Source organism: Saccopteryx leptura, chromosome 6 (assembly GCF_036850995.1).
Source record: "Saccopteryx leptura isolate mSacLep1 chromosome 6, mSacLep1_pri_phased_curated, whole genome shotgun sequence".
Lineage (NCBI taxonomy): Eukaryota > Metazoa > Chordata > Mammalia > Chiroptera > Emballonuridae > Saccopteryx > Saccopteryx leptura.
The window spans coordinates 48,426,587-48,447,451 of NC_089508.1; the positions used below are offsets into that span (position 1 = coordinate 48,426,587).

At 41.6% G+C, this 20,865-nt stretch overlaps 1 protein-coding gene across 14 annotated transcripts in view; it reads left to right on the forward strand.

Annotated features, from left to right (window-relative positions):
- Positions 1–20,865, forward strand: part of TRIM9 (tripartite motif containing 9) — a 113,376-nt gene that overhangs the window by 75,999 nt on the left and 16,512 nt on the right. For 7 of the 14 annotated variants that reach the window (XM_066342200.1, XM_066342203.1, XM_066342205.1 and 4 more), the window contains exons 4-7: positions 2,702–2,812; positions 4,072–4,225; positions 13,585–13,742; positions 15,525–15,663. In XM_066342200.1, the coding sequence (XP_066198297.1) occupies positions 2,702–2,812; positions 4,072–4,225; positions 13,585–13,742; positions 15,525–15,663 (562 nt within the window). Of the gene's footprint in view, positions 1–2,701; positions 2,813–4,071; positions 4,226–10,613; positions 10,659–13,584; positions 13,743–15,524; positions 15,664–20,865 lie in introns of all 14 variants that reach the window. The other 7 variants (XM_066342197.1, XM_066342201.1, XM_066342204.1 and 4 more) reach the window with 3 other exon arrangements.

Here is a 20,865-nt window from a genome sequence, read left to right on the forward strand (position 1 = left end):
AAATAAATAAATAAAAGATGTTTTTAAAAAGACCAGTATAGTAATGGCATAAAGCTAGACACATGGACCACTGGAATTGAATAGACTGCCCAGAAATAAACTCTCACATATATGGTCAAATTATTTTTGACAAGTGTTCCAAGACCATTCACTGAGGAAAAGGCAGTTTTTCTACAAATGATGCTGGGGAAACTGGCTATCCATATGCAAAAGAATGAAATTGGGCCTAACACTATATATAAAAATTAACTCAAAGTGGAACAAAGTCTTAAATGTAAGAACTGAAACTATAAAACTATTAGATGCAAATATAAGGCAAACACTTCACAACACTGGATTTGAAAATAATTTCTGGCCCTGAAATTATTTTCACCAGTCGGCTCAGTGGATAGACCATCAGCCCTGCATGTGGATGTCCTGGGTTCAATCCCTGGTCAAGACACACATGAGAAATAACCATCTGCTTCTTTTCCCGTCCCTTTCTCCTTCTCTCTCTTCCCTTCTCGCAGCCAGGACCCAACTTGTTTGAGCATCGGCCCCAGGTGCTGAGGATAGTGCACTTGGTCTGAGTGTTGGCCTTAGGCACTGAGGATAGCTTGGTTGATTTGCACATCGGCCCTAGATGGGTTTGCTGGGTGGATCCTGGTAGGGCACATGTGGGAGTCTATCTCACTATCTCCCCTCCTCTCACTTAAAAACAACAACAATAAACAATAATAATTTATTGGATATACACCAAAGGCACAAGCAACAAAAGAAAAAGTAGACAAATTGAACTTCATGAAAATCTCTAAATCTTGTGCATCAAAAGACGACAGAAAAACAAATAACCCATTTTTTAAAAATGGGCAAAGGACTTGAATAGCTATTTCTCAAAAGGAAATATATAAATGGCCAATAGCACATGAAAAGATGGTCAACATCACTTGTCATTATTTAGTCTTTAAAAGAAGGAAATTTTGACACCAGCTACAACACGGATGAACCTTGAAGACATTTGCCAAGTGAAACAAGCCAGTCACAAAAGAACAAATATTGTTTACTTCCACTTCTATGAGAGTCCTAGAGCAGTCAAATCCAGTCAGAAAGTAGAATGGTGTTTGCCTGGGACTGGGGGCAGGAAAAAAGAGAGAGCTGTTGTTCAATAGGTACAAAGTTTCTGTTTGAGAAGAGGAAAAGTTTTGGAGACCAATAGTAGTGGTGGCTGCACAGTGTGAATGTATTCAATGCCACAGAATTGTACAAATAAAAACAGTTAAAATGGTAAATTCTATGTTATGTGTATTTTATCATAATAAAAAAAAATTAGAAACAAAGACCAGTAATAATGAATGAATAGTCAAAAAAAATTAGGAAGAAACTTAAATGTTCAAAAGTAGAGGAACAGAAAGAGTAAAATCAATTATGATAACCCACTCAAAGGGATGTTTATGTAACCAATAACATTTATGGATGGTGGCAACATGGAAAATGCCTATGGTAAGGTGTTCAGTGGGAAGGAGGTAAAATTGTTACATACTATGATTGCAACTATAAATAAATCTAGCTCAAAGAAAAAAACTAAAAGGAAGTATCAAATGCTTTAAAATTTTGCATCAGAGAGGTGAGATGATTTGCCTTTTCCCCCATTTGTTTTCCAAAAGTATATGTAAAAGAATATAAATTTATAATAAATAAATGAAAAGAAGGGACAAGGAAAAGTTATTAAATAATTATTATTTAATATTATTTAATTATATTTTATTTAATATTTAATTTAATCATTATAAAAACCTCTTTTGTTATTATCTGTGAAGTATGGAATGCTGGATGTTTTTGAGGCTTTTGCAAAGTATTATAAACAACTAGGATGTGAGTGACTGAAACTCCTAGAAAACTGTTGTTCAATTCTGCTTCAGAAACCACTTCAGGGTGTGGGTCACTGAGCAGAGGACACAGATGATAAACATCTCTGAAGAAAGAAACTTTTCAAGGACAGTCCAGTGTTTAACACTGGGCAAAGACAACTTCCCAGAGGCAGAAACTGCCTTTCTAGGTTAAAGCTGATGCACAGCTTGGCAAATAGAACAGCCTTTAAAACTGCTTTCCAAAATGAGTTGATTCTAAGTGGATTATTCTTAAAACTTGACTCTGCATCCATGGTTCTCTGGCTTAGTTACATCAGCTGATTGTCTTTCAGCAAGTTCCACCTCTAGCCCCACCCTACCACCCACCTGAAGAAAGAGAATCAGTATGAGAAAGGCACTGGGTTCAGATGGTGACGCCTGCTGTTTAGAAGGGACAGGCCGTGGGTGGGACAAGGTGGGCTACTGTGTCACAGAGCAGAAGCTGAAGCTGCAGCTGGACCTCAGGCTGCTCAGCTCCAAGACCTCCCACTTAGAGCAGCTCCCAGAAGAGGGGAGCAAGGGGGGGCGGGGCTGTGGAAGATGTCCCTTGAGGTGCTAATATAACCAGATTCTCATGATTTCAATCTGCAAGCCTTTCTGATGGGTCCTGTTGTTACAAGTTCCTGTAAGAGCCATTATCCAACCTGTCCTCTGGGGCCATTGTCCACAGCAGGCATTGCCACAAAATATGCATAAACTGAGTTTCGTTCCGTGATGCTCTTGGATTCTGGTTTGAAGAAGTGACCTGAAGTCCCAGTTTGCTTCTTTTCTACCCTCTGCCATTATGGACCATTCTGTTCTGTCATCACTCATAGGTGGTTCGAGATCAGATCTCTCACTGCACCGTGAAACTGCGCCAGACCACGGGTCTCATGGAGTACTGCCTGGAGGTGATTAAGGAAAATGATCCCAGTGGCTTTTTGCAGGCAAGTATCAATTAGTTTCTGCTTCAGATTCTCTATCCCATGAGACTGAGTCTACCAAGGCCAGACTCCCAATGGCCCTGGCTGGATGTGGGTCCCTCTATAACAGAACCTGCCTGCATTGCTGTGTGTATGTGGGTGCCTGCTAAACCCCACTGACTTCCTGGAAGTCTCTGCCACCTCGTGCTACAAGATTGACGAGTGCACGGGCTTTTGTGTTTGTTTTTGTTCTTGTGTTTAATCATGAAAACGTAATTCCCTCTAAGTTCCTCCAAAGCAGACTAACTGCCTTCCCTAAGAATTGTGTCCTTTTCCACTAATATCACCTGGACAGTGTTGATGCTAAACGTCTAAGTGTACAAGGTTTCTATCTTCTTGACACCTCCTACTGCCAGCAAGTCAGTGATTTCGCAAATAAAGTGAAGCTTTTCATTCCTTGGCTGTCTCATGATTTCTTCAGTGTTAATTGTTTTAGTGAGATGCCATGATGACAGCTGAATTTTACTTAAGTTTTAATCCCAATGATTAAGGGAACTTTTATTAAGGAATATGTAGATCCCTTCTACCAAGCTGGCCAAGAAAGACAGAGAAATATAAGAAATGAAAGCATCCTCTGCCAAAGCATAGAGTGATCCATGAAGATGATGGCTTAGAGCAGGAGTCCCCAAACTACGGCCTGGGGGCCGCAAGCGTCCCCCTGAGGCCATTTATCTGGCCCCCGCTGCACTTCCGGAAGGGGCACCTCTTTCATTGGTGGTCAGTGAGAGGAGCACTATATGTGGCGGCCCTCCAATGGTCTGAGGGACAGTGAACTGGCCCCCTGTGTAAAAAGCTTGGGGACCTTTTACAGATTACGATATGCAGCCTCTCTAAACTATTTGTAAACCTCATTTGTAAGTCTTGACAGGATACCCACACCTCATTTTAGAATCAGGGTTATTGGTTCTGGTAGGATTAATTAATCACCAACATATCATTATTTAATGTTGGCTGTTAGTCATAAGTATTTTTTCAATCATAAATATCATGATCATATATCCAAATATTAGGGCAATGAATAGCTGCTAATTATTTAAATCATCCCCTCTGACTCACAAAAGTGTTTAGATTTGCATGATAAAGAGTGGGTCACCACCTGCGTAGAGACAGGAAGGTGTAAGTCCCAGGAAGCTTGGTGGTGACACTCCAGGAGAGTGGAGGAGCAGTGGTCTGGGCCCAGTGTGGTGGTGTGTTTCTTAGGCTGTGGTCTTTGATGTGATTAGATTTCTGACGCCCTCATAAGGAGAGTGCACCTGACGGAGGATCAGTGGGGGAAAGGCACGCTCACTCCCAGGATGACCACGGACTTCGACCTGAGTCTGGACAACAGCCCTCTGCTGCAGTCCATTCACCAGCTGGACTTCGTGCAGATGAAAGGTGGGTGCCCCGCTCTCCCCGGGCCTAGCTCCAGCCGAGTAAAGACTGGTGCTTGAAGCAGGATATAGGCAAAGAAAGGCAGCTATCAGGTTTATAAATCACCTGAATCACCTGAGAGGCTGGAAGGTGGACACACACATCCCTCTGGTTAATGTAAAAAAAAAAAAAAAAAAAGGCTTGAAATGGCTCCTATCTCACCATGTAATAGAAATATACCTTGTAGCTCTGTAGCCTACCTCTCAGAATGTCAGATAAATTCAGATAAACTCTATGTTTGTCACTTTGAGCATCTTTTAGATTTCAGAGGCTCAGCATCAGAGAATAGCTGACAAAAAAAAAAGAGAGAGAGAGAGAGAGAGGAAGAGACAGCAAGCATTGCTGTACACAAATATAATCTTGTTACAGAAAGTAACCCAGAAATATTGATGAAAATCAAGGGAGTTCAGAACTGAAATGACTGCTTCCACGTGGATAGAGACAGTGAGCAAACAGCTGCACGTGGATCTGCGGGAATTTGACAGGCTCAGCGGCTTGCCAGTAATGGTCAGGAAAATGCGAGCCTGGATACACAAAGAAAACGAAATTTTGAAATAAACTTTAACTCTTAAACTTTTTGGTTTATGTGATTATAGGATATGGCGAAATCTCTGAGATTTTGAGATGGGTAAGAGAAAATAAAAACACTTTAAATTACCTTAAGGAATAACCCTTTCAAATCAAAATAAAAACTCAAACCAATTGTGCAGTGTAAGTAATATTGATCTGAAAATTATTTCTGATAGGTTTGTTGTTGTCTTTTTATTTTTTATTTTGAAATAACTATATAGTCTCAGGAAGTTGCAACAACAGTAAGGAGAGGTCAGTGTACTCTTTATCCAGTGCTATCAATGGTTACAACTTGGGTAACTATCATACAATGTCAAAACCAGGAAACTGACATGTGGCTAGTTCTATGCCATTTGCCAGGTGTCTAACCACCGCTGCAATCAAGATGCAGAACTATTGCATCAGCACAAAGCTCTCCCTCAGTCACACCCACACCCCTCCCCTCCACCATCCCCGACCTCTGGCAGCTGCGGATCTGTTCTCTGTCTCTATAATTTAGTCATTTTCTGACGTTTCTTGAAGAAATTGATTTGGTCTTTGCTTCTCCCAATTTAAGCATCCACATAATAAATGACTTAGAAGTCAGTGCTTTAAAATTTGTGTTTCTTAAGAAAAATCTACATGCTTCCCTTATCAGACTAGACTTTATCTGTCTAGAACCATATAACCCAGCAAGTTCTGGGCTATATACATACTGTTGGCGCACATCACGCAGCTAAACTCACCCTGTACCTGGGGCGTGCACATCTCTCATCCTTTTAGTGGACCTTTGCCCTCTTTTATTTTCAATTTTCTCATTTTTTGTTTAATATGTATTGCTTTGGGATGATGCCTTAATTCATATTTGAAGTAAGTAGTGTATAGATTGCAAACAAAAATATTTTGTTGCAGTAACAAAAACGTTCAGCACTTATTTACTGACCGCTTACCAAATCAGACACTCTCCTAAGTGCTTTACGTGGATTAAAACTCATTTTAGGCCCTGGCCGGTTGGCTCAGTGGTAGAGCATCGGCCTGGCATGCAGAGGTCCCGGGTTCGATTCTCAGCCAGGGCACACAGGAGAAGCGCCCATCTGCTTCTCCACTCCTTCCTCTCTGTCTCTCTCTTCCCCTCCTGCAGCCGAGGCTCCATTGGAGCAAAGATGGCCCGGGCGCTGGGGATGGCTCCTTGGCCTCTGCTCCAGGCACTAGAGTGGCTCTGGTCGCAGCAGAGCGACACCCCGGAGGGGCAGAGCATCGCCCCCTGGTGGGCAGAGCGTCGCCCCCTGGTGGGAGTGCCGGTGGATCCTGGTCGGGCGCATGCGGGAGTCTGTCTGACTGTCTCTCCCCGTTTCCAGCTTCAGAAAAATACAAAAATACAAAAAACAAACAAAAAAAAAACTCATTTTAGTCTCACAGCCCTAGTAGGCAACTGAGGAAACTGAGGCACAGAAAGACTGAGTTACTGGCCTGAGCTCTCACAGCTAGTGAGTGCCAGGCCCAGGACCCAAACCCGGGGAGCATGGCTCCAGAACCCACACCGACAGCTTCCAGTGAGTGCTGCGAAGCTAGCGCCTTACTACGCGCTGCTCTAAGGAATAACTGAATTCCTCTCTCAAACGTAGAAATTTCTTATTTTGTTCCAGCAAATTTTTCTTGCTATTTAAATTTATCTTCTTTAAGACCTACGCTGTGGCCTGTGAAATACAGCTGCCCGAGTAGTGTATAGAGCCCCAGGTACATTCCCCTCCGTCAGCCTCTCTCTGTACCCAGTTCTTTCAATGAGCTAAAATCAGTGAACGGTTATGTCAGGAGCAGCTAAGAATGGCTATGTAAGGGCTTTCGGTGGAAAAGAAAAAAAAAATGAGCCAACCCAATTAGCCATGGTGACAGGGCAGGAGAGATGGGGCAGGTAGAGAGTAAAAGCCTCAGGATTTTGAAGTCCTTCCATCCACTCCTCCTCCCTTCACTGTCATTCTGAGCCGTGTCTGTCTGCCCAACCTGGCGTACAGGCCACTTGGTAGGAGGGTAACCATTGTGTTGGAGTGAACAGGCCTTTCGTCTGGTATGGGAACTTCAGGTTCAATGTGCTGTGTGTGCATCGCGGTCCACATTCCTAAAGCATTGTCACTTGGCTGTGTAGGCTGCACACAGAGAAGCATGGCCACAGCTGTGTGTTCAGTCCGTCAGTCTGTACACACAGCAGAGAATGCCTAGCACTCTAAAGGCCAAAATGCAGAATGCACTGCAGAAATTCACCCGGAACACAAAATTATCCAGAACAGTGGTTTATGAAGGTGATAAAACAGGCCATTGGGTACGAGACTGGATTGTTCCATATTTCTTTTCTTTTTAACACTTCATCGTAATTTAATTTACTTCTGATTAGTATCCCTCTGCAGAGTTGGTTTACGTGCTTTGTTTTGTGCCATTGAGTTTAATTATTTCAGGGAGAGCCCAGTCCTCTTTAGGATCTGGATCACTTTTATCCGTCAGATGCTTGCGATGGAAGGTAAAAGCCAAAACTCATGAGGTACTGGAACTTGACTGGCTGCAGTGAAGACTTCTGCTGGCCTCTCTGATAGCTGTTAACATATGCACAACTGCATCAGGGTAGTATTAGACTTTTAATTTTTTTAAGAGTATTTTTAGTCAGTTTAATAAACTGCACTTTCACAGTTTATCAATAAAAATATCTCAAGAAACTACACCCAAAATCCATGTATAAATGACCAAAATTTAAGGAGCATTTTAAAGCAATCTGACCATCGTGAAACTAACAATATGTGTAAATCAATATGTTTTCTCTTTTTCTTCTTCTTTTCCAAGTGAGAGGAGGGGAGATAGAGACAGACTCCCTCCCTTATGCGCCCAGATGGGAATCCACCCAGCAACCCCGTCTGGGCCCCTCAGTATGTTTTCTAATTGTTCCACTTGTCTTCTAATTGTGGATTACAGTAGGGAGTTAAAATAGTTTCAAAATTACTTAACATATGCATTTAAAGTTATGACTCAAACGGACAACTAAAATTTCTGCTTACGTCTTGAAACAAAACTTTAGCAACTCTCTGGTTTTGAAATTTCATCTCAGATGCCTTTTGGGGTTTTTTTTGATATAAAAGAAAATAGTTCTGTTATTGGTTTTTACATGTTTCCATTTAGGCCAGCTAAGGTTCGGCAAGAATGCACAGCTATTAACTAAGGATGTAACTAATCTGCTCTTTCTGATTTCACATCACCCCCAAGCAATTGACATCTAAGTGGAGAATGCTGGTACTTTTCTTGTTCAAATGTCCCTAAATTTTAATGACATGTTTTCTGATTGCATTTTGATTAGAAAATCATCATTACTCTTTTTCTAGACTATTGGGAGTGGTATTTTCTTTCTCAAACTTTTCATTTATAAAAAAAAACAACAGATTAAGCTTTGTTTTCTGTTTTTATTGGGGGTTTTTTTCTTTCATTTTTTTTTAAAGTTTTTCTTTAATTCTAAGTTGGTATTATTAACTCTTCCCAGGACATAGGAAAGAAATTTTAAGATATTTTTCCTAGTCCATCAAGGGCTCTGCTGCTTGGCTCAGACTAGATTTCAGATACCTACCCCAGCCCAGAAAAAAATTACCCCAGAATCGTCTAAGTACAACATACAAAGTATCCCAAGATTCACTGGTCAGGGTGCTGAAATGAAACCCCAGTGTGTTCATTCTGAATGAGGATAAAATAATGACTTAACACCCTACCAAGCCTATTTAGTGCATAGGCCAATGGCTGTTAATCCCTTAAGTGCCTCTACTCACCTAAGACACATTTATCTTTATCAACTCATATTGAATGTAAGAGCTCTGAGTATGCACCAAGGTCATGGACAAGGACAGTGTGATCTGAACAGACTCTCCTATAGAAACGATGGAGAAAGTGTGCCCAGGGGTTTGGCGGTGATAAAATGAGTACACATGATGACTTGCATGTAACCTATTCATGCATGTAACCTGTTCATGCATGAAATCTGTTCATGCATGACATCGGTTCATGGTTTGGGGACTTAAAAGGCATGCTCTCAAAACCTGTGTTCGTGTTTATCCTTAACAGTGTGCTACTGACAGCTTGGCAGAAATAGCTTATTACAGTATTCCTCTGAACTTCCCTCAGATGCCATTTGTACTGTCCAGCCACCATAACCAAAAATGAGAGTTCACAAAGGAACCTTCAGGAAAAGTGGCGGTAAAATGCATTCCCAACCACCATAGGTCCTGCAGCGAAATATTTCATTAATCCATGCCATCAATTCTTGGGAGGCTTTATCGTTCCCATATGGAAACCAAAAAGAACATTCCCCTTGGATTTAGGTGTGGGGCCTTCCCTCTAGTGCATTATGACTGAACAGCAGGCTGGAGAGACCATAGGATGCAATGTAACCTTGGCTCTAAATCCTATCACTGCCACTCACTAGCCAGGGAACCTTTCTGTGTTTCAGTTTCCTCATCTGCAAAGTTGAGATGGTAACAGTACTAGTCATGGTGGGATTGTTGTGAAAATTAGATGAATGAATACATGTAAAACTTTTCACCACACTGCCATGCACTCAGTAAGTACTCAAAGGCATCAGCTGTCATTGTTTTTTCCTGTCAACAGTGGGAGGCCAGCTTCCCTTCCTCACATGTCCTCACCATACTCCTCTTATCCTTCACAGAGGAATTCTGGGTGGCACTATCTGAAGGATTAGGGGAGAAATCTGAAATGAACATGAAAAATCTGAGATATAATCTGAACTGGAATGGGCTTAAAAGTTAAAACAGGCCCTGGCCGGTTGGCTCAGCGGTAGAGCATCTGCCCTGCGTGTGAAAGTCCCGGGTTCGATTCCCAGCCAGGGCACACAGGAGAAGCGCCCATCTGCTTCTCCACCCTTTCCCCTCTCCTTCCTCTCTATCTCCCCCACACACACAGCCAAGGCTCCATTGGAGCAAAGTTGGCCTGGGTGCTGAGGATGGCTCCATGGCTTCCACCTCAGGCACTAGAATGGCTCTGTCTGCAATAGAACAATGCCCCAGATGGGCAGAGCATCACCCCCTAGGGGGCATGCTGGGTGGATCCTGGTTGGGTGCATGTGGGAGTCTCTGCCTCCCCACTCTAACTTTGGAAAATTACCAAAAAAAAAAAAATTAGCCTGACCAGGCGGTGGCGCAGTAGATAGAGCATCGGACTGGGATGCTGAGGACCCAGGTTCGAGACCCCGAGGTCACCAGCTTGAGCACGGGCTCATCTGGTTTGAGCAAAAAGCTCACTAGCTTGGACCCAAGGTCGCTGGCTCCAGCAAGGGGTTACTCAGTCTGCTGAAGGCCCGCAGTCAAGGCACATATGAGAAAGCAATCAATGAACAACTAGGGTGTCGCAATGTGCAACAAAAAACTAATGATTGATGCTTCTCATCTCTCCGTTCCTGTCTGTCTGTCCCTGTCTATCCCTCTCTCTTATTCTCTCTCTGTCTCTGTTAAAAAAAAAAATTAAAACATAAGAAGACCCTGTTACAAAATGTAATTTTTGAGCCATAGCTCTACCAGGTCTCTTCAAGGAAGTCAGTAAAAACAGCTGTCCCTTTCTATCCAAGAGGAGACTTTGAGCCAGAAGCTTGATTTTACCAGCTAAAAGAATGCCAGGTGTTTAAATTCTTATCAGCTAGGAGAAATTAGTTCTTTAGGGGAAAAAAAAAATAATGATGTCTAAGAATGATTATGAAAATGTTAAGATTAAGATAGCTATGAAAACTTCAGTGACAGGCGTTTAAATAAAACATTTTTTCTTGTAGTTCAGCCCAGGAACTGTGATGCTATCCATTTCCAAAACACAAAAGGTAAATTAATTTGGAAATACTTTGGATTCTCGTAGACCATTGATTTTATACTTAATAAAGTAAAATGGGGTTACATAACACCCCACTATGAAATGTATTCTTTTTAAATGTCAGCTTGAATGTTGTCACACTTGCCTTTTATATGCAACATCACTTTGGGGTAAATAATGAAAAAGAAAAAATAGTTCTGAGCACATTGAGAAATAGATTTAATCGTACAGATGTCTCTAGGTTCCTTCATTTAATTTCTCTCTCTCTCTCTCTCTCTCTCTCTCGCTCCCTGTTTTTTGCTTATTTGTTTAAACCTGGGGCAATATTAAGATCTGAAGATTAGTGAATGGTTAGACTTTTTTCTATACTTTTGGTCTTTTAAAGTGTATCCACTGAGGACTTATAAATGAAGTTCACATATTTTAATTATACATGACACCAGGTGTTTCAATTAATCTTTTAATTATACTTATATCTATATAAGAAATTTTGAGTTTCTTATCAGAGACATTGCAATATTTGTATGATTCAGGTTGAAACCATCTTATTGGTTTCTTATTGTGATCTTATTCTTTGATTTTAAAATTAATGAAATGTAGTCTTTCCTGAAACATGAACAAAGGAAAAATGAGGACTGATAGGGGAGCTAATAAAATAGAGTCCTAGGAATTGTTGATTTATGGTAGCCCTAAGAAATAAGGTCAGTTACGAGCAAGGGTGGTAAGGGAAGGGGGAGGGGGAATGTGGAGGGATAGAGGGTGATGGAAGGAGACTTGACTTGGGGTGGTGAACACACAATGCAATGTACTGATGATGAGTTATAGAATTGGAATTGTACACCTGAAACCTGTGTAGTTTTATTAACCAATGTCACCCCAATAAATTCAATTAAAAAATTTTTTTAAAGAGCAAATATCCCAAGGGAGAATCATTCCATGTCTTTAAAAGCCCTTTGAAGAATGGTTTGCTTAAACTTGTCATAGTTTACTCCACAGTTAATATGCTAAAATGTTTTCTTTTTATGAGGAAAATGTTGAAATGACAAAGTATGTTCCTAACATATATAATAACCTAAAGTTAACCCTCTAATTACAACTCCTAAGTGATGCCCACTTATGTGGAGAGGACTGTTAGAATCATTAGATGGAGTCATGTCTTCTCTCTTCCTTCTTCCATCCAGTCCTGTAGTCTTTTTATGGGACAAGGCAATGAATGCATCTCCTTTTCTTTGCATCCAGATTTTTCTAGGATTTCTGGGGCTACAGAAGACTTTGTTCTCTAATAAAATTCCACCTGAACTCTATGCCATTGACACTGGAAACAGGATGTCCCTTCCTAAACTGATCATCTCCAATTAACCAGTCATAATTTTAATTTAATTGTGTTTGATCCTGTAACTCAGGTGTGGTTTTATCTAACATATCACAGTCTTTTCTTAAGTATAAGATCATTGACCTGCTTCACTGTCACATTTCTCATGGTAGAGTCGCTGCTTTTGTTTTCTCGGTCATCCACTACACAACCTGTTTCCTAAGTTGCTGTTAAATTAACCGTCTTCTTGGTGGGGGTGCTGGAAAGGAACAGATTTAATTCAATGCATGACATTCAGGATCCACTTTCGGTACAACATACCAGGTGTTCCACAGTGGGCATTTGTTCACCTGCTTGTCCCTGGATGGGATCCGAACTGTGCTCTCCTGTTGTTCAAGTGCTCCAAAAATAAATTCATATTTTGGTGCTGAAAAAAATAATATTAAGCAGTTGGTAAAAACATTGTTCTCAGATACATATACTGAGTTTATATTTAGGAACTTGGATTATTCATTACATAACTTTTCTGTGGCTGTGTGTCTGAAGGCTCAACTAATCTGCCGTTTTAAGTAATAGAGAAGACTCGGCACAGAGTGCAGACCGGGTTATGTTGTGGCTAGCAGCACTATGACAGACTCCCGCCAGGTCGTGAGGACACCTCGACCTACTCTGCCAGGCCCTGTCTTCTCCCATACTACTCTCTAGGCTCACAGTTGACATTCTATACCTACAGAAAGAATAGACTTGAGTGCTGTTTTCAAGGTATAGCTAGCTCCCTTGAAAGAATGATGTCAAGTTCCTCAGAAGTTTCAAAACTGAAAAATCACCATTTTAGTCCGTTGATACCAAATTTTCAAAACAGTGTTTTAGCTACTTCCATGCATAAGGCCTTGAGTAGAATCACTGGTTTAAAAAAAAATGGTAGGACCTTAGAAATATACCGTATTCCCCCATGTATAAGACACTCCCATGTACGAGACGCACCTTAATTTGGGGGCCTGAAATTTGAAAAAAAAATGTATTACATAAAGTTATTGAACTCAAGTTTTATTCATCTACAGCAATGAGCGCAAAAACAAACATGAAAAAGCAAGAAATGCAAGTAAAAAAACTCTACAACTACTGTATGAGATGCACCCAGTTTTTAGACCCCAAATTTTTCAGAAAAAGGAGCATCTTACACATGGGGAAATATGGTAGTTGTTTCAGAGATATTTCTCAGAATAGGCAATTCCAAGTTTATAAACTTGGGGTTTAGGGCTCAGAATAAATTCTATGATAAATTTATCAGCCATGGTGTGGGTTAAATAGGCTTCCATGGGCTGGACTGGAAATCAATCCCCCGTGTAAAATATTTCCCTTAGGGATGATGTCTTTGATGCTCAAGGGAGTGAGAACAGAGCACTTGCCTTCCCTTTCATTAAGGTAGGAAGTACACCATGGACTTGGGCAAAGGCAGCACAGGAGTGGAGACTGCGAGGGCTCCTCCCCGCCCCCCTGCCCATGCACTCCTGGGCTAGCTACTTCGTCTGCTTGCAGGTTTATCAGAGGAGTGTTTATCATTCCAAGATACTGAAGTGTTTGCAACTCAACAGAAGCCAGGGTTACACTAATTTCTGTTTAGCTTCCTCTCCAGTCCCAGCAACCCCCATCCTACAGCTGGAGGAGTGTTGCACCCACAACAACAGCGCTACACTGTCCTGGAAACAGCCGCCTCTGTCCATGGTGCCCGCTGAAGGATACATTCTGGAGCTGGATGACGGCAATGGCGGTCAGTTCCGGGTAAGCAGGGGACCTGCTCCTGGTCGGCTACCTCTGAGGGGTCTCAGGCTCAACCATACCCCCTCTCTTGGAGCAGGCCAACCCGCAGGGGCCTGCCCTCCAGCTGCGGCCTCCTTTCTCCTGTTCCATATCAAAGATAGATGAAGGAGTCTCTGAATAGAAACAGTCCTGTCCTTCTTTTCTTTTCTTTTTTGTGACAGAGACAGAGAGAGACAGAGAGAGGGACAGCTAAGGACAGACAGACAGGAAGGGAGAAAGATGAGAAGCATCAATTCTTCATTGCAGCACCTTAGTTGTTCATTGATTGCTTTCTCATATGTGCCTTGACTGGGAGGCTACAGCAGACTGAGTGACCCCTTGCTCAAGCCAGTGGCCTTGGGTCCAAGCTGATAAACTGTGCTCAAACCAGATGAGCCTGCGCTCGAGCCAGCAACCTCAGGGTTTCGAACCTGAGTCCTCTGTGTCCCAGTTCAATGCTCTATCCACTGCGTCACTGCCTGGTGAGGTAGTCTTTATCCTTCTTAAGAGAGAGTACAGGCACTACTGTGAGCTCTGGAGTCAGAATGCCTGCATTTAGGTCCCAACTCCACCACTTCGCTGTGTGACTGTGCCCATTTCTCACCTCTCTGAGCCTTCACGTCCTCCGTGGTAAAATGGAGATGATAATAATACCATGTACCTCATGCATTGTGAAGAGTCATATAGATAATCCATGTGAAATTCTTAGCATACTGCCATCCCGGACTCCAATCTTCTTCGTGTCCCACAGAAGAGTTGTTGTTTTAAGGCTGTGCTTTGAATGTGAATTATTTTTACTCATTACATCAGCATAACGTTGCAAAGGGTACAGCTAAAGAGGGAAGCAAATGCTTAACCTATGCTAAAGATGCATTGTGCTAGAATTTATTTTAAGCCCTGAAATGTCATTCTTCCTCTCTTCCTTGTTTCCTCCCCCTTCCTTCTATACGGGGATGGAAACCTACACTCCTCTGGCTTTGAGTGTATCATCTTATAATAGTTCCTGAAGTCATTAGTGGAGTTAGAAACACAGCATGGAGACCACCCTCATGTTTTCAAACCTTTTTTTTTTTTTTACAAATCACACTGATAAAGAGCTTGTAGGTATAATACAGTGTATAAATGCCATGTTAATAACAATAAGTATAAGACTACCTGTAACACCCAATTTTACTTTTTAAGACCTAGCTACTAACAACTCCCATTCACTAAACTGCCAGGCCTATCCTAAATACAAGGCACTATGGGCCCTGGCTGGTTAGCTCAGTCAGTTAGAGTGTTGTCCCAAAACACCAAGGTTGTAGGTTTGATCCCTGATCAGGGTACAGAAGGGAAACAACCAAAGAATGCACAGCTAACTGGAACAACAAATAAGTGCTTCTCTCTCTCTCTCTCTCTCTCTCTCTCTCTCTCTCTCTCTCCCCCTCTCCCTCTCCTCTTTTCTACCTCTCCCCTTCTCCCCCTCCCTCTGTCTCTCTAAACACAATCAATTAAATAAACAAATAAATAAATACAGGGCACTATGCTTGCCAGTTTGCCCATTTGACCTTGTGAAATCCTAACACCAACCTCATAAGGTGGGTATTACTATACCATTTCACAGATGAGGAAACTGAAACTAAAAAGAAGTCAATTAAATGGCCCAGTAACTCAAGATTTGAATCCAGATCAGGCTGATGCCAAAGCACCACTGAAAAACACTACCTCCCTAATTCCTAACAAGGGTTCCCATTAAATGGTGGCCTGTTTTCTGTTGACCCCCAGGAAGTGTATGTCGGAAAGGAGACAATGTGCACCGTGGATGGTCTCCACTTCAACAGCACGTACAACGCTCGCGTCAAGGCCTTCAACAAAACAGGCGTCAGCCAGTACAGCAAGACCCTGGTCCTCCAAACGTCCGAGGGTAAGGCCCTTCAGCAGTATCCCTCAGAGCGAGAGCTGCGAGGCGTCTAAGTGGCTGGCAGGCCGGAGGTAACCCCACCACTGCCCACGCTCTGCAGTGTTTCCATGACTTGCTCTGCATTTGGGCACAGGGCCGCTGTGCCTCTCCCGCCGCTAGAGAGCCCATGGCATGTGGATGTATCAAACCAAAGAGTCCACAGTGGCAGTTCAAATGGCTTGGGCCGCCGGCCTCCTTTGATAACACTCTAAATAAGCTGCAGTTGAAGAAACTGAGAAATGAAGGCCTGAATGCCCCCCGGTGTGTGAGACCAATGTGTCTAAGCTTTAGGGCAGGCTCCTATTCTCCACCACACACAGCATTTGCCAATTTTGCCCAAATGATTCTAAATTGCCGTTTAGTGCTTGCTTGTTCCTGAGGGTGGGGCCAAGGTTCCCTCCAGCTGTGGATTTGCCTGACTGACTGTGTTTCCAATGGGTGTGCGTGCTAGAGCTGTTCAGAGAGGGCCCGTCGGCCACTCCTGGCTTAACCAGCGTGGACTGCTTCCATTTCACACCCAAAACCCAGGCCGGCGGCACCAGGACTGAGGCTTCCTGTGGGCACCAGACAGGAAGAGACCAGCAACTCCGCATTACCTCACCATTTGCATCTTTGCCTGTCCCTCTAGGCTTGGTTAGGCTGCCTTGAGCCACCAGGAAAGGTCACTCTCTAGAGAACTTTTGCTTCTCAGCTATACTTTAAATATTTTGGTCATCAAAGGCAAGCCATGCCATCCATCTCAGAAGAGAGAGTTGAATTTGGTGGCCAGGTATAACCTCTGAGGCTTTTAACATTTTTATTTTAAAAGCAGCTGCAACACATGAAATTAACCCTATGAAGAAGTATTTGTGGTTGGTGCCAACGCAGTCTCAGACTTTCTCGGTGTGATTTTAATCGTAGAGTTCATCCCCACACCACCGGCATTCTCCATAACTTCCCTGTGCAGAGCTAATTATGTTCATTTGGGTCAAATTCAAGATGTTAGCTAAAAGAACTATGCTGGTATTTTCTTTTTTCCCCCCTACTTCCCACAAACCTCAGCCTGTGCCAATTATCCCTAAAATGATTCACATGGTTAAAAACAAGCACAATTTCAAATCCCACAGCAAGGTTGATAGGCCCCTGGCCATAAAAACCATGTGTGGGGCACAGTCGTAAATCTGTGAGGGATGCTATTCAAAGAGAAGAATTTCTTGAAGGGAAAAATACCCACATAGTCTATTTCTATTTGGGTTACAGGGATGGGGTAGATAGAGCCTCCCCTGGAATTACTGTTTTAGCAGCTTCTCCCTGGGATGGGCTGTCTGCTTGAGAGTGGTTGCCTCTTTTCCCAAAGTACCATGCTAACCGCTAAAGCCCTCCACAAGTTCTTAGCTACAATACAGAAGGCCCTTCGTGGTGGTAGCCTCATTTCCCATGTGTGTACAGGGATGTCTGATTGAAGATGAGGTGCATGCCGTCAGAGCAGGGAGACCATTTGCAGCAATGTTACTAATAGGCATCATCAGACTTACTCGGGAAAACTATGTCTATTCATAACACATCACGGAAATCATACTCTGCTAAACTCAGTTATTGGCATAGCAACCTGAGTACTTACATCTCTCTTTCCATCCTGCAGGAGGATGTAGTTTCTAGCTTTCACTTAATGTTCATATGAGATTATGGTGTCTAATAAATTACAAAATCGAAACTGCGATCCTTGGTACCACAGTCACAGCACTGGGGGTCGTTCTCTAACAGAAACTAACGGAACAAGTCCTCTTCCAACAAAGAAACTGTACTGTAGAAAATCATTTCCTCCATGAATTTTATATATTGTGTACAAATAGAAGGTATGTATCTAAATACAAAGACAACCTTATTATCGTGTAGATATCAGTATTCTCTGTTACTGCACAGAAGTGATTTTCTCATGATGAAATAAAGTTCACACACATACTTTCTCCATAACTTTGGTTTGTTCTATTTGTTTCTTCCTCATTCTAATTCATTCAAACAGTGAGACCAGATTTAGAAAGAAAAAAAAAAAGAAATATAATGAATAGATTATTTTTGAGGAAAAAAAAGTTTTAATCAATCTGTAACAATACAGAAAGCCTATAGAATTAAAGAATTATATCTTTTTTTTGTTTGCTTCTTAGAAATCAGTGAGAAAGAAAATGCCATTAATGGAGTGTTGTTATATTAACTGAACTTGAGCTTTATTAATATTATTACCTATAGTTCCTGGAAAAGTTTGCTTTGGAGATTGTTTTTTCTTTGCTGCTATTGGGGGTGATATGGTGGTTGGTTTTTGGTTTTCTACTATAAGGAAATCTTTTGCATTCATCTTAGCAAGAGTTAACTCCTTTTCCAAAGATCAGAACAAAATGTCTAATCACATAAGGGTGCAATTCATATGTGATAGCAAGTCAAACCTGTATTTACATGCGTTTAGTCTGAGGTTTAAGTCACTTATCACTTATACTCTTTGAACTATCACAAAATTTCTGCTAACCTAAAAGTAACATTAGCAGGGAAGATCCTATGTCCACATTGTTATAAATTCTCATCATTGTTTTCAAAAACAAATTTGTCTATTGATTTATCTTTTGGTTGGGCAGTGTTTGATAAGTGCCCACTGAGTCCTCGGCTGTGGGTACAGAGTAGGAAGCAGACCTCGCCATTGCTGCCTAAGAAACAAGACAGGCCTTAAAGAAACAGACACACAAAAAGTTGCGTATTTACAAGTTATGATAAACAGTGTGAAAGAGGGAAAGGGGACCAGCAGGAAGACATGATTTGTATAGGGGAATTGGTCAGCAATAAAAAATAATTTAATTTAATGGAAATTATAAAGAATGCGTCATTAAAAGAGAAGAGGAAAGAGAAATGCATGTTTGGTTAGTTTCCTAAAAGCAGAGTTCTTGGGGACATAGCTAAAACAGTCATGCGAATAAGTAGTCTAAACCAAGTAACCCTGATTTAAGAAGAGTTATAACTATAAGCAATTAAGAATGGCAACAACATTTGAAAATACAGCCCACAACCCTGGTTTGTATATATCTTTAAAGTGATTCATTAGCCATCATGTCTGTGTTACAGTCTTTGAAACCATCTGCAAAAGAGTATTCATTAAAAACATTATGTGACAAGACATTCTTAGTACATAGAGATGTTCTGTGTCTGGGAGACAAGGATGAGGACAGGAGAGGACATTTCTTCTGTTTCCTTTTCCCTATTCTCCCTCTGCCTATCTAAACAGACTGCACCTTTTTCTTTTTCTTTAATCTAAAGAGAATAGAAATAGACCAAAGGGAGTAGAAAAGAATCAAAATCCTGAGGTCACATAACTTAGAGAGACTGTTAATGGGCTGGAAAGAGAAGGTCTTTCTGGCGGGCGTCAGCTCCCAGCCAGGGAAGTGCTCCCCGCAGTGCCGCCGTCTCAGCAGAGGTGGCGCTGCAGCCCACCCAGCCTTCAGGGGATTGTTGCCTCCTCTATGCAATAAATACTCTTTAATACAAATCTTTGTGTGTAAAGATTATTTTCCTTGGGCAAAGTCTGGACCAAAGAGCGTGAACATTCTTAAGGCCCTTGCTCTGTGCTTTCAAATAGATTTTATACCAGAAATGTACAAACCACTTCATTCTTCACCACTTTAATTCCACTATCTAGAGTTTAATTTTGACCTATGAGCAGCCTCTTCTAAAAGTAAAAACGTTCCTAAAAGAGGATTTTAGCAAGGCTTTACAGGTAGGTTTACTCTTCTGTTATTTTTGTACCTGATTAAAATTTAAAATTCTAATAAAAATGTTATTTTTCAATTACAGTTTACATTCGATATGACTTTGTAGTAGTTTCAGGTGTATGGCATAGTAGTGCTTAGACAGTCATATCCTTTGCAAAATATTCCCCTGATATTCCCAGTACCCACCTGGCACTGTACACAGTTATTACAATGTTACTGACTCTATTCCCGATGCTGTACTTTACATCCAGTGAATATTTTGCAACTACCCATTTGTACTTAATCCCTTCACATTTTTACCCAGTCCCCCAAGTCCCCTCCACTGTGGCCCCTATCAGTCTCTGTTCTCTGTATCTATGAGTCTGTTTCTGTTTTCTTTTGTTTGTTTATTTTGTTTTTTAGATTCAACATATAAGTGAAATCACACAGTAGTTGTCTTTCTCTGACTTATTTCACTTACTATTCAAAGAGGGTTTTTAAAGTATATTTTCATGGGAATAATAATCTGGTTGTTTTACCTCTAGGAGCTACATAAAATACATTACAACATATTGCAGGGAAAAATAAATATGATCTAAAGGGGAGAGACGACTTCCCAGAAAAGAGAAAGAAATTCAAACAAAGGGAATAACTGTATGCAAGGCAAAAACTTCAAAATCTGCATTCAGGTGACTATGAGAAGGACAGCATTCATTCAAAAGCATGAATTAAGCACCTCGATGTTGTCAAGCACAGGATTGGGTCCCAGGACCACAGTGGTGCATAGGGCAAGGTCCCTGCTATATGGTGTGTGGCTTTTTTACCCCTCCTCCCTCCTGAACGTCGCAGCATCTGACTCAGCGCCTAAAAACTACGGTACCACCTGACCTCTCTAAAACTGAGATACCTACCCTACAATCTAGCTAGTCACCTTACAATCAAGAAGTAAGTCACAATGACCTCTGCTTGGGGGAAAAAGAAAGACAAAGTTCAGGCAGAGAAGCTCTGTGTTATCCTCACAGCAGAGTCCTTGGTCCCCTTCAGTTCTCAGTCACTCTTAGTTTACACCCAGTTCCACTCACCTCCTGGCCCGTTTACGAGGAGCCCTGCGGCACCACATCCGAGGGGAGAAGAAGGATCTGGTACGGAAGTGAGTCATGGATGTTGGTAGCATTGAACATGAGAGGTGACTGGAGAAACTGAACAGACAAAAAAATCAAAAGAGAACATTCTATGGCATATGTTCTTATTAAGAAGTTGTATAATGCATTTTAGAAATATTTCCATAAAGCACATTTAAAAGTCAGTATATTATCTTTGGTAATGAGGTATTAGGTATACCTCAGAAGGCTTTATGGAATCACAATATAAAATAAGTCCCCCATCTTCCCAAAAATCTATGATGCTAAACCCTAATTCATTTTGTGTCAGGCTCCCAAGAACTTTCTTCATTGTC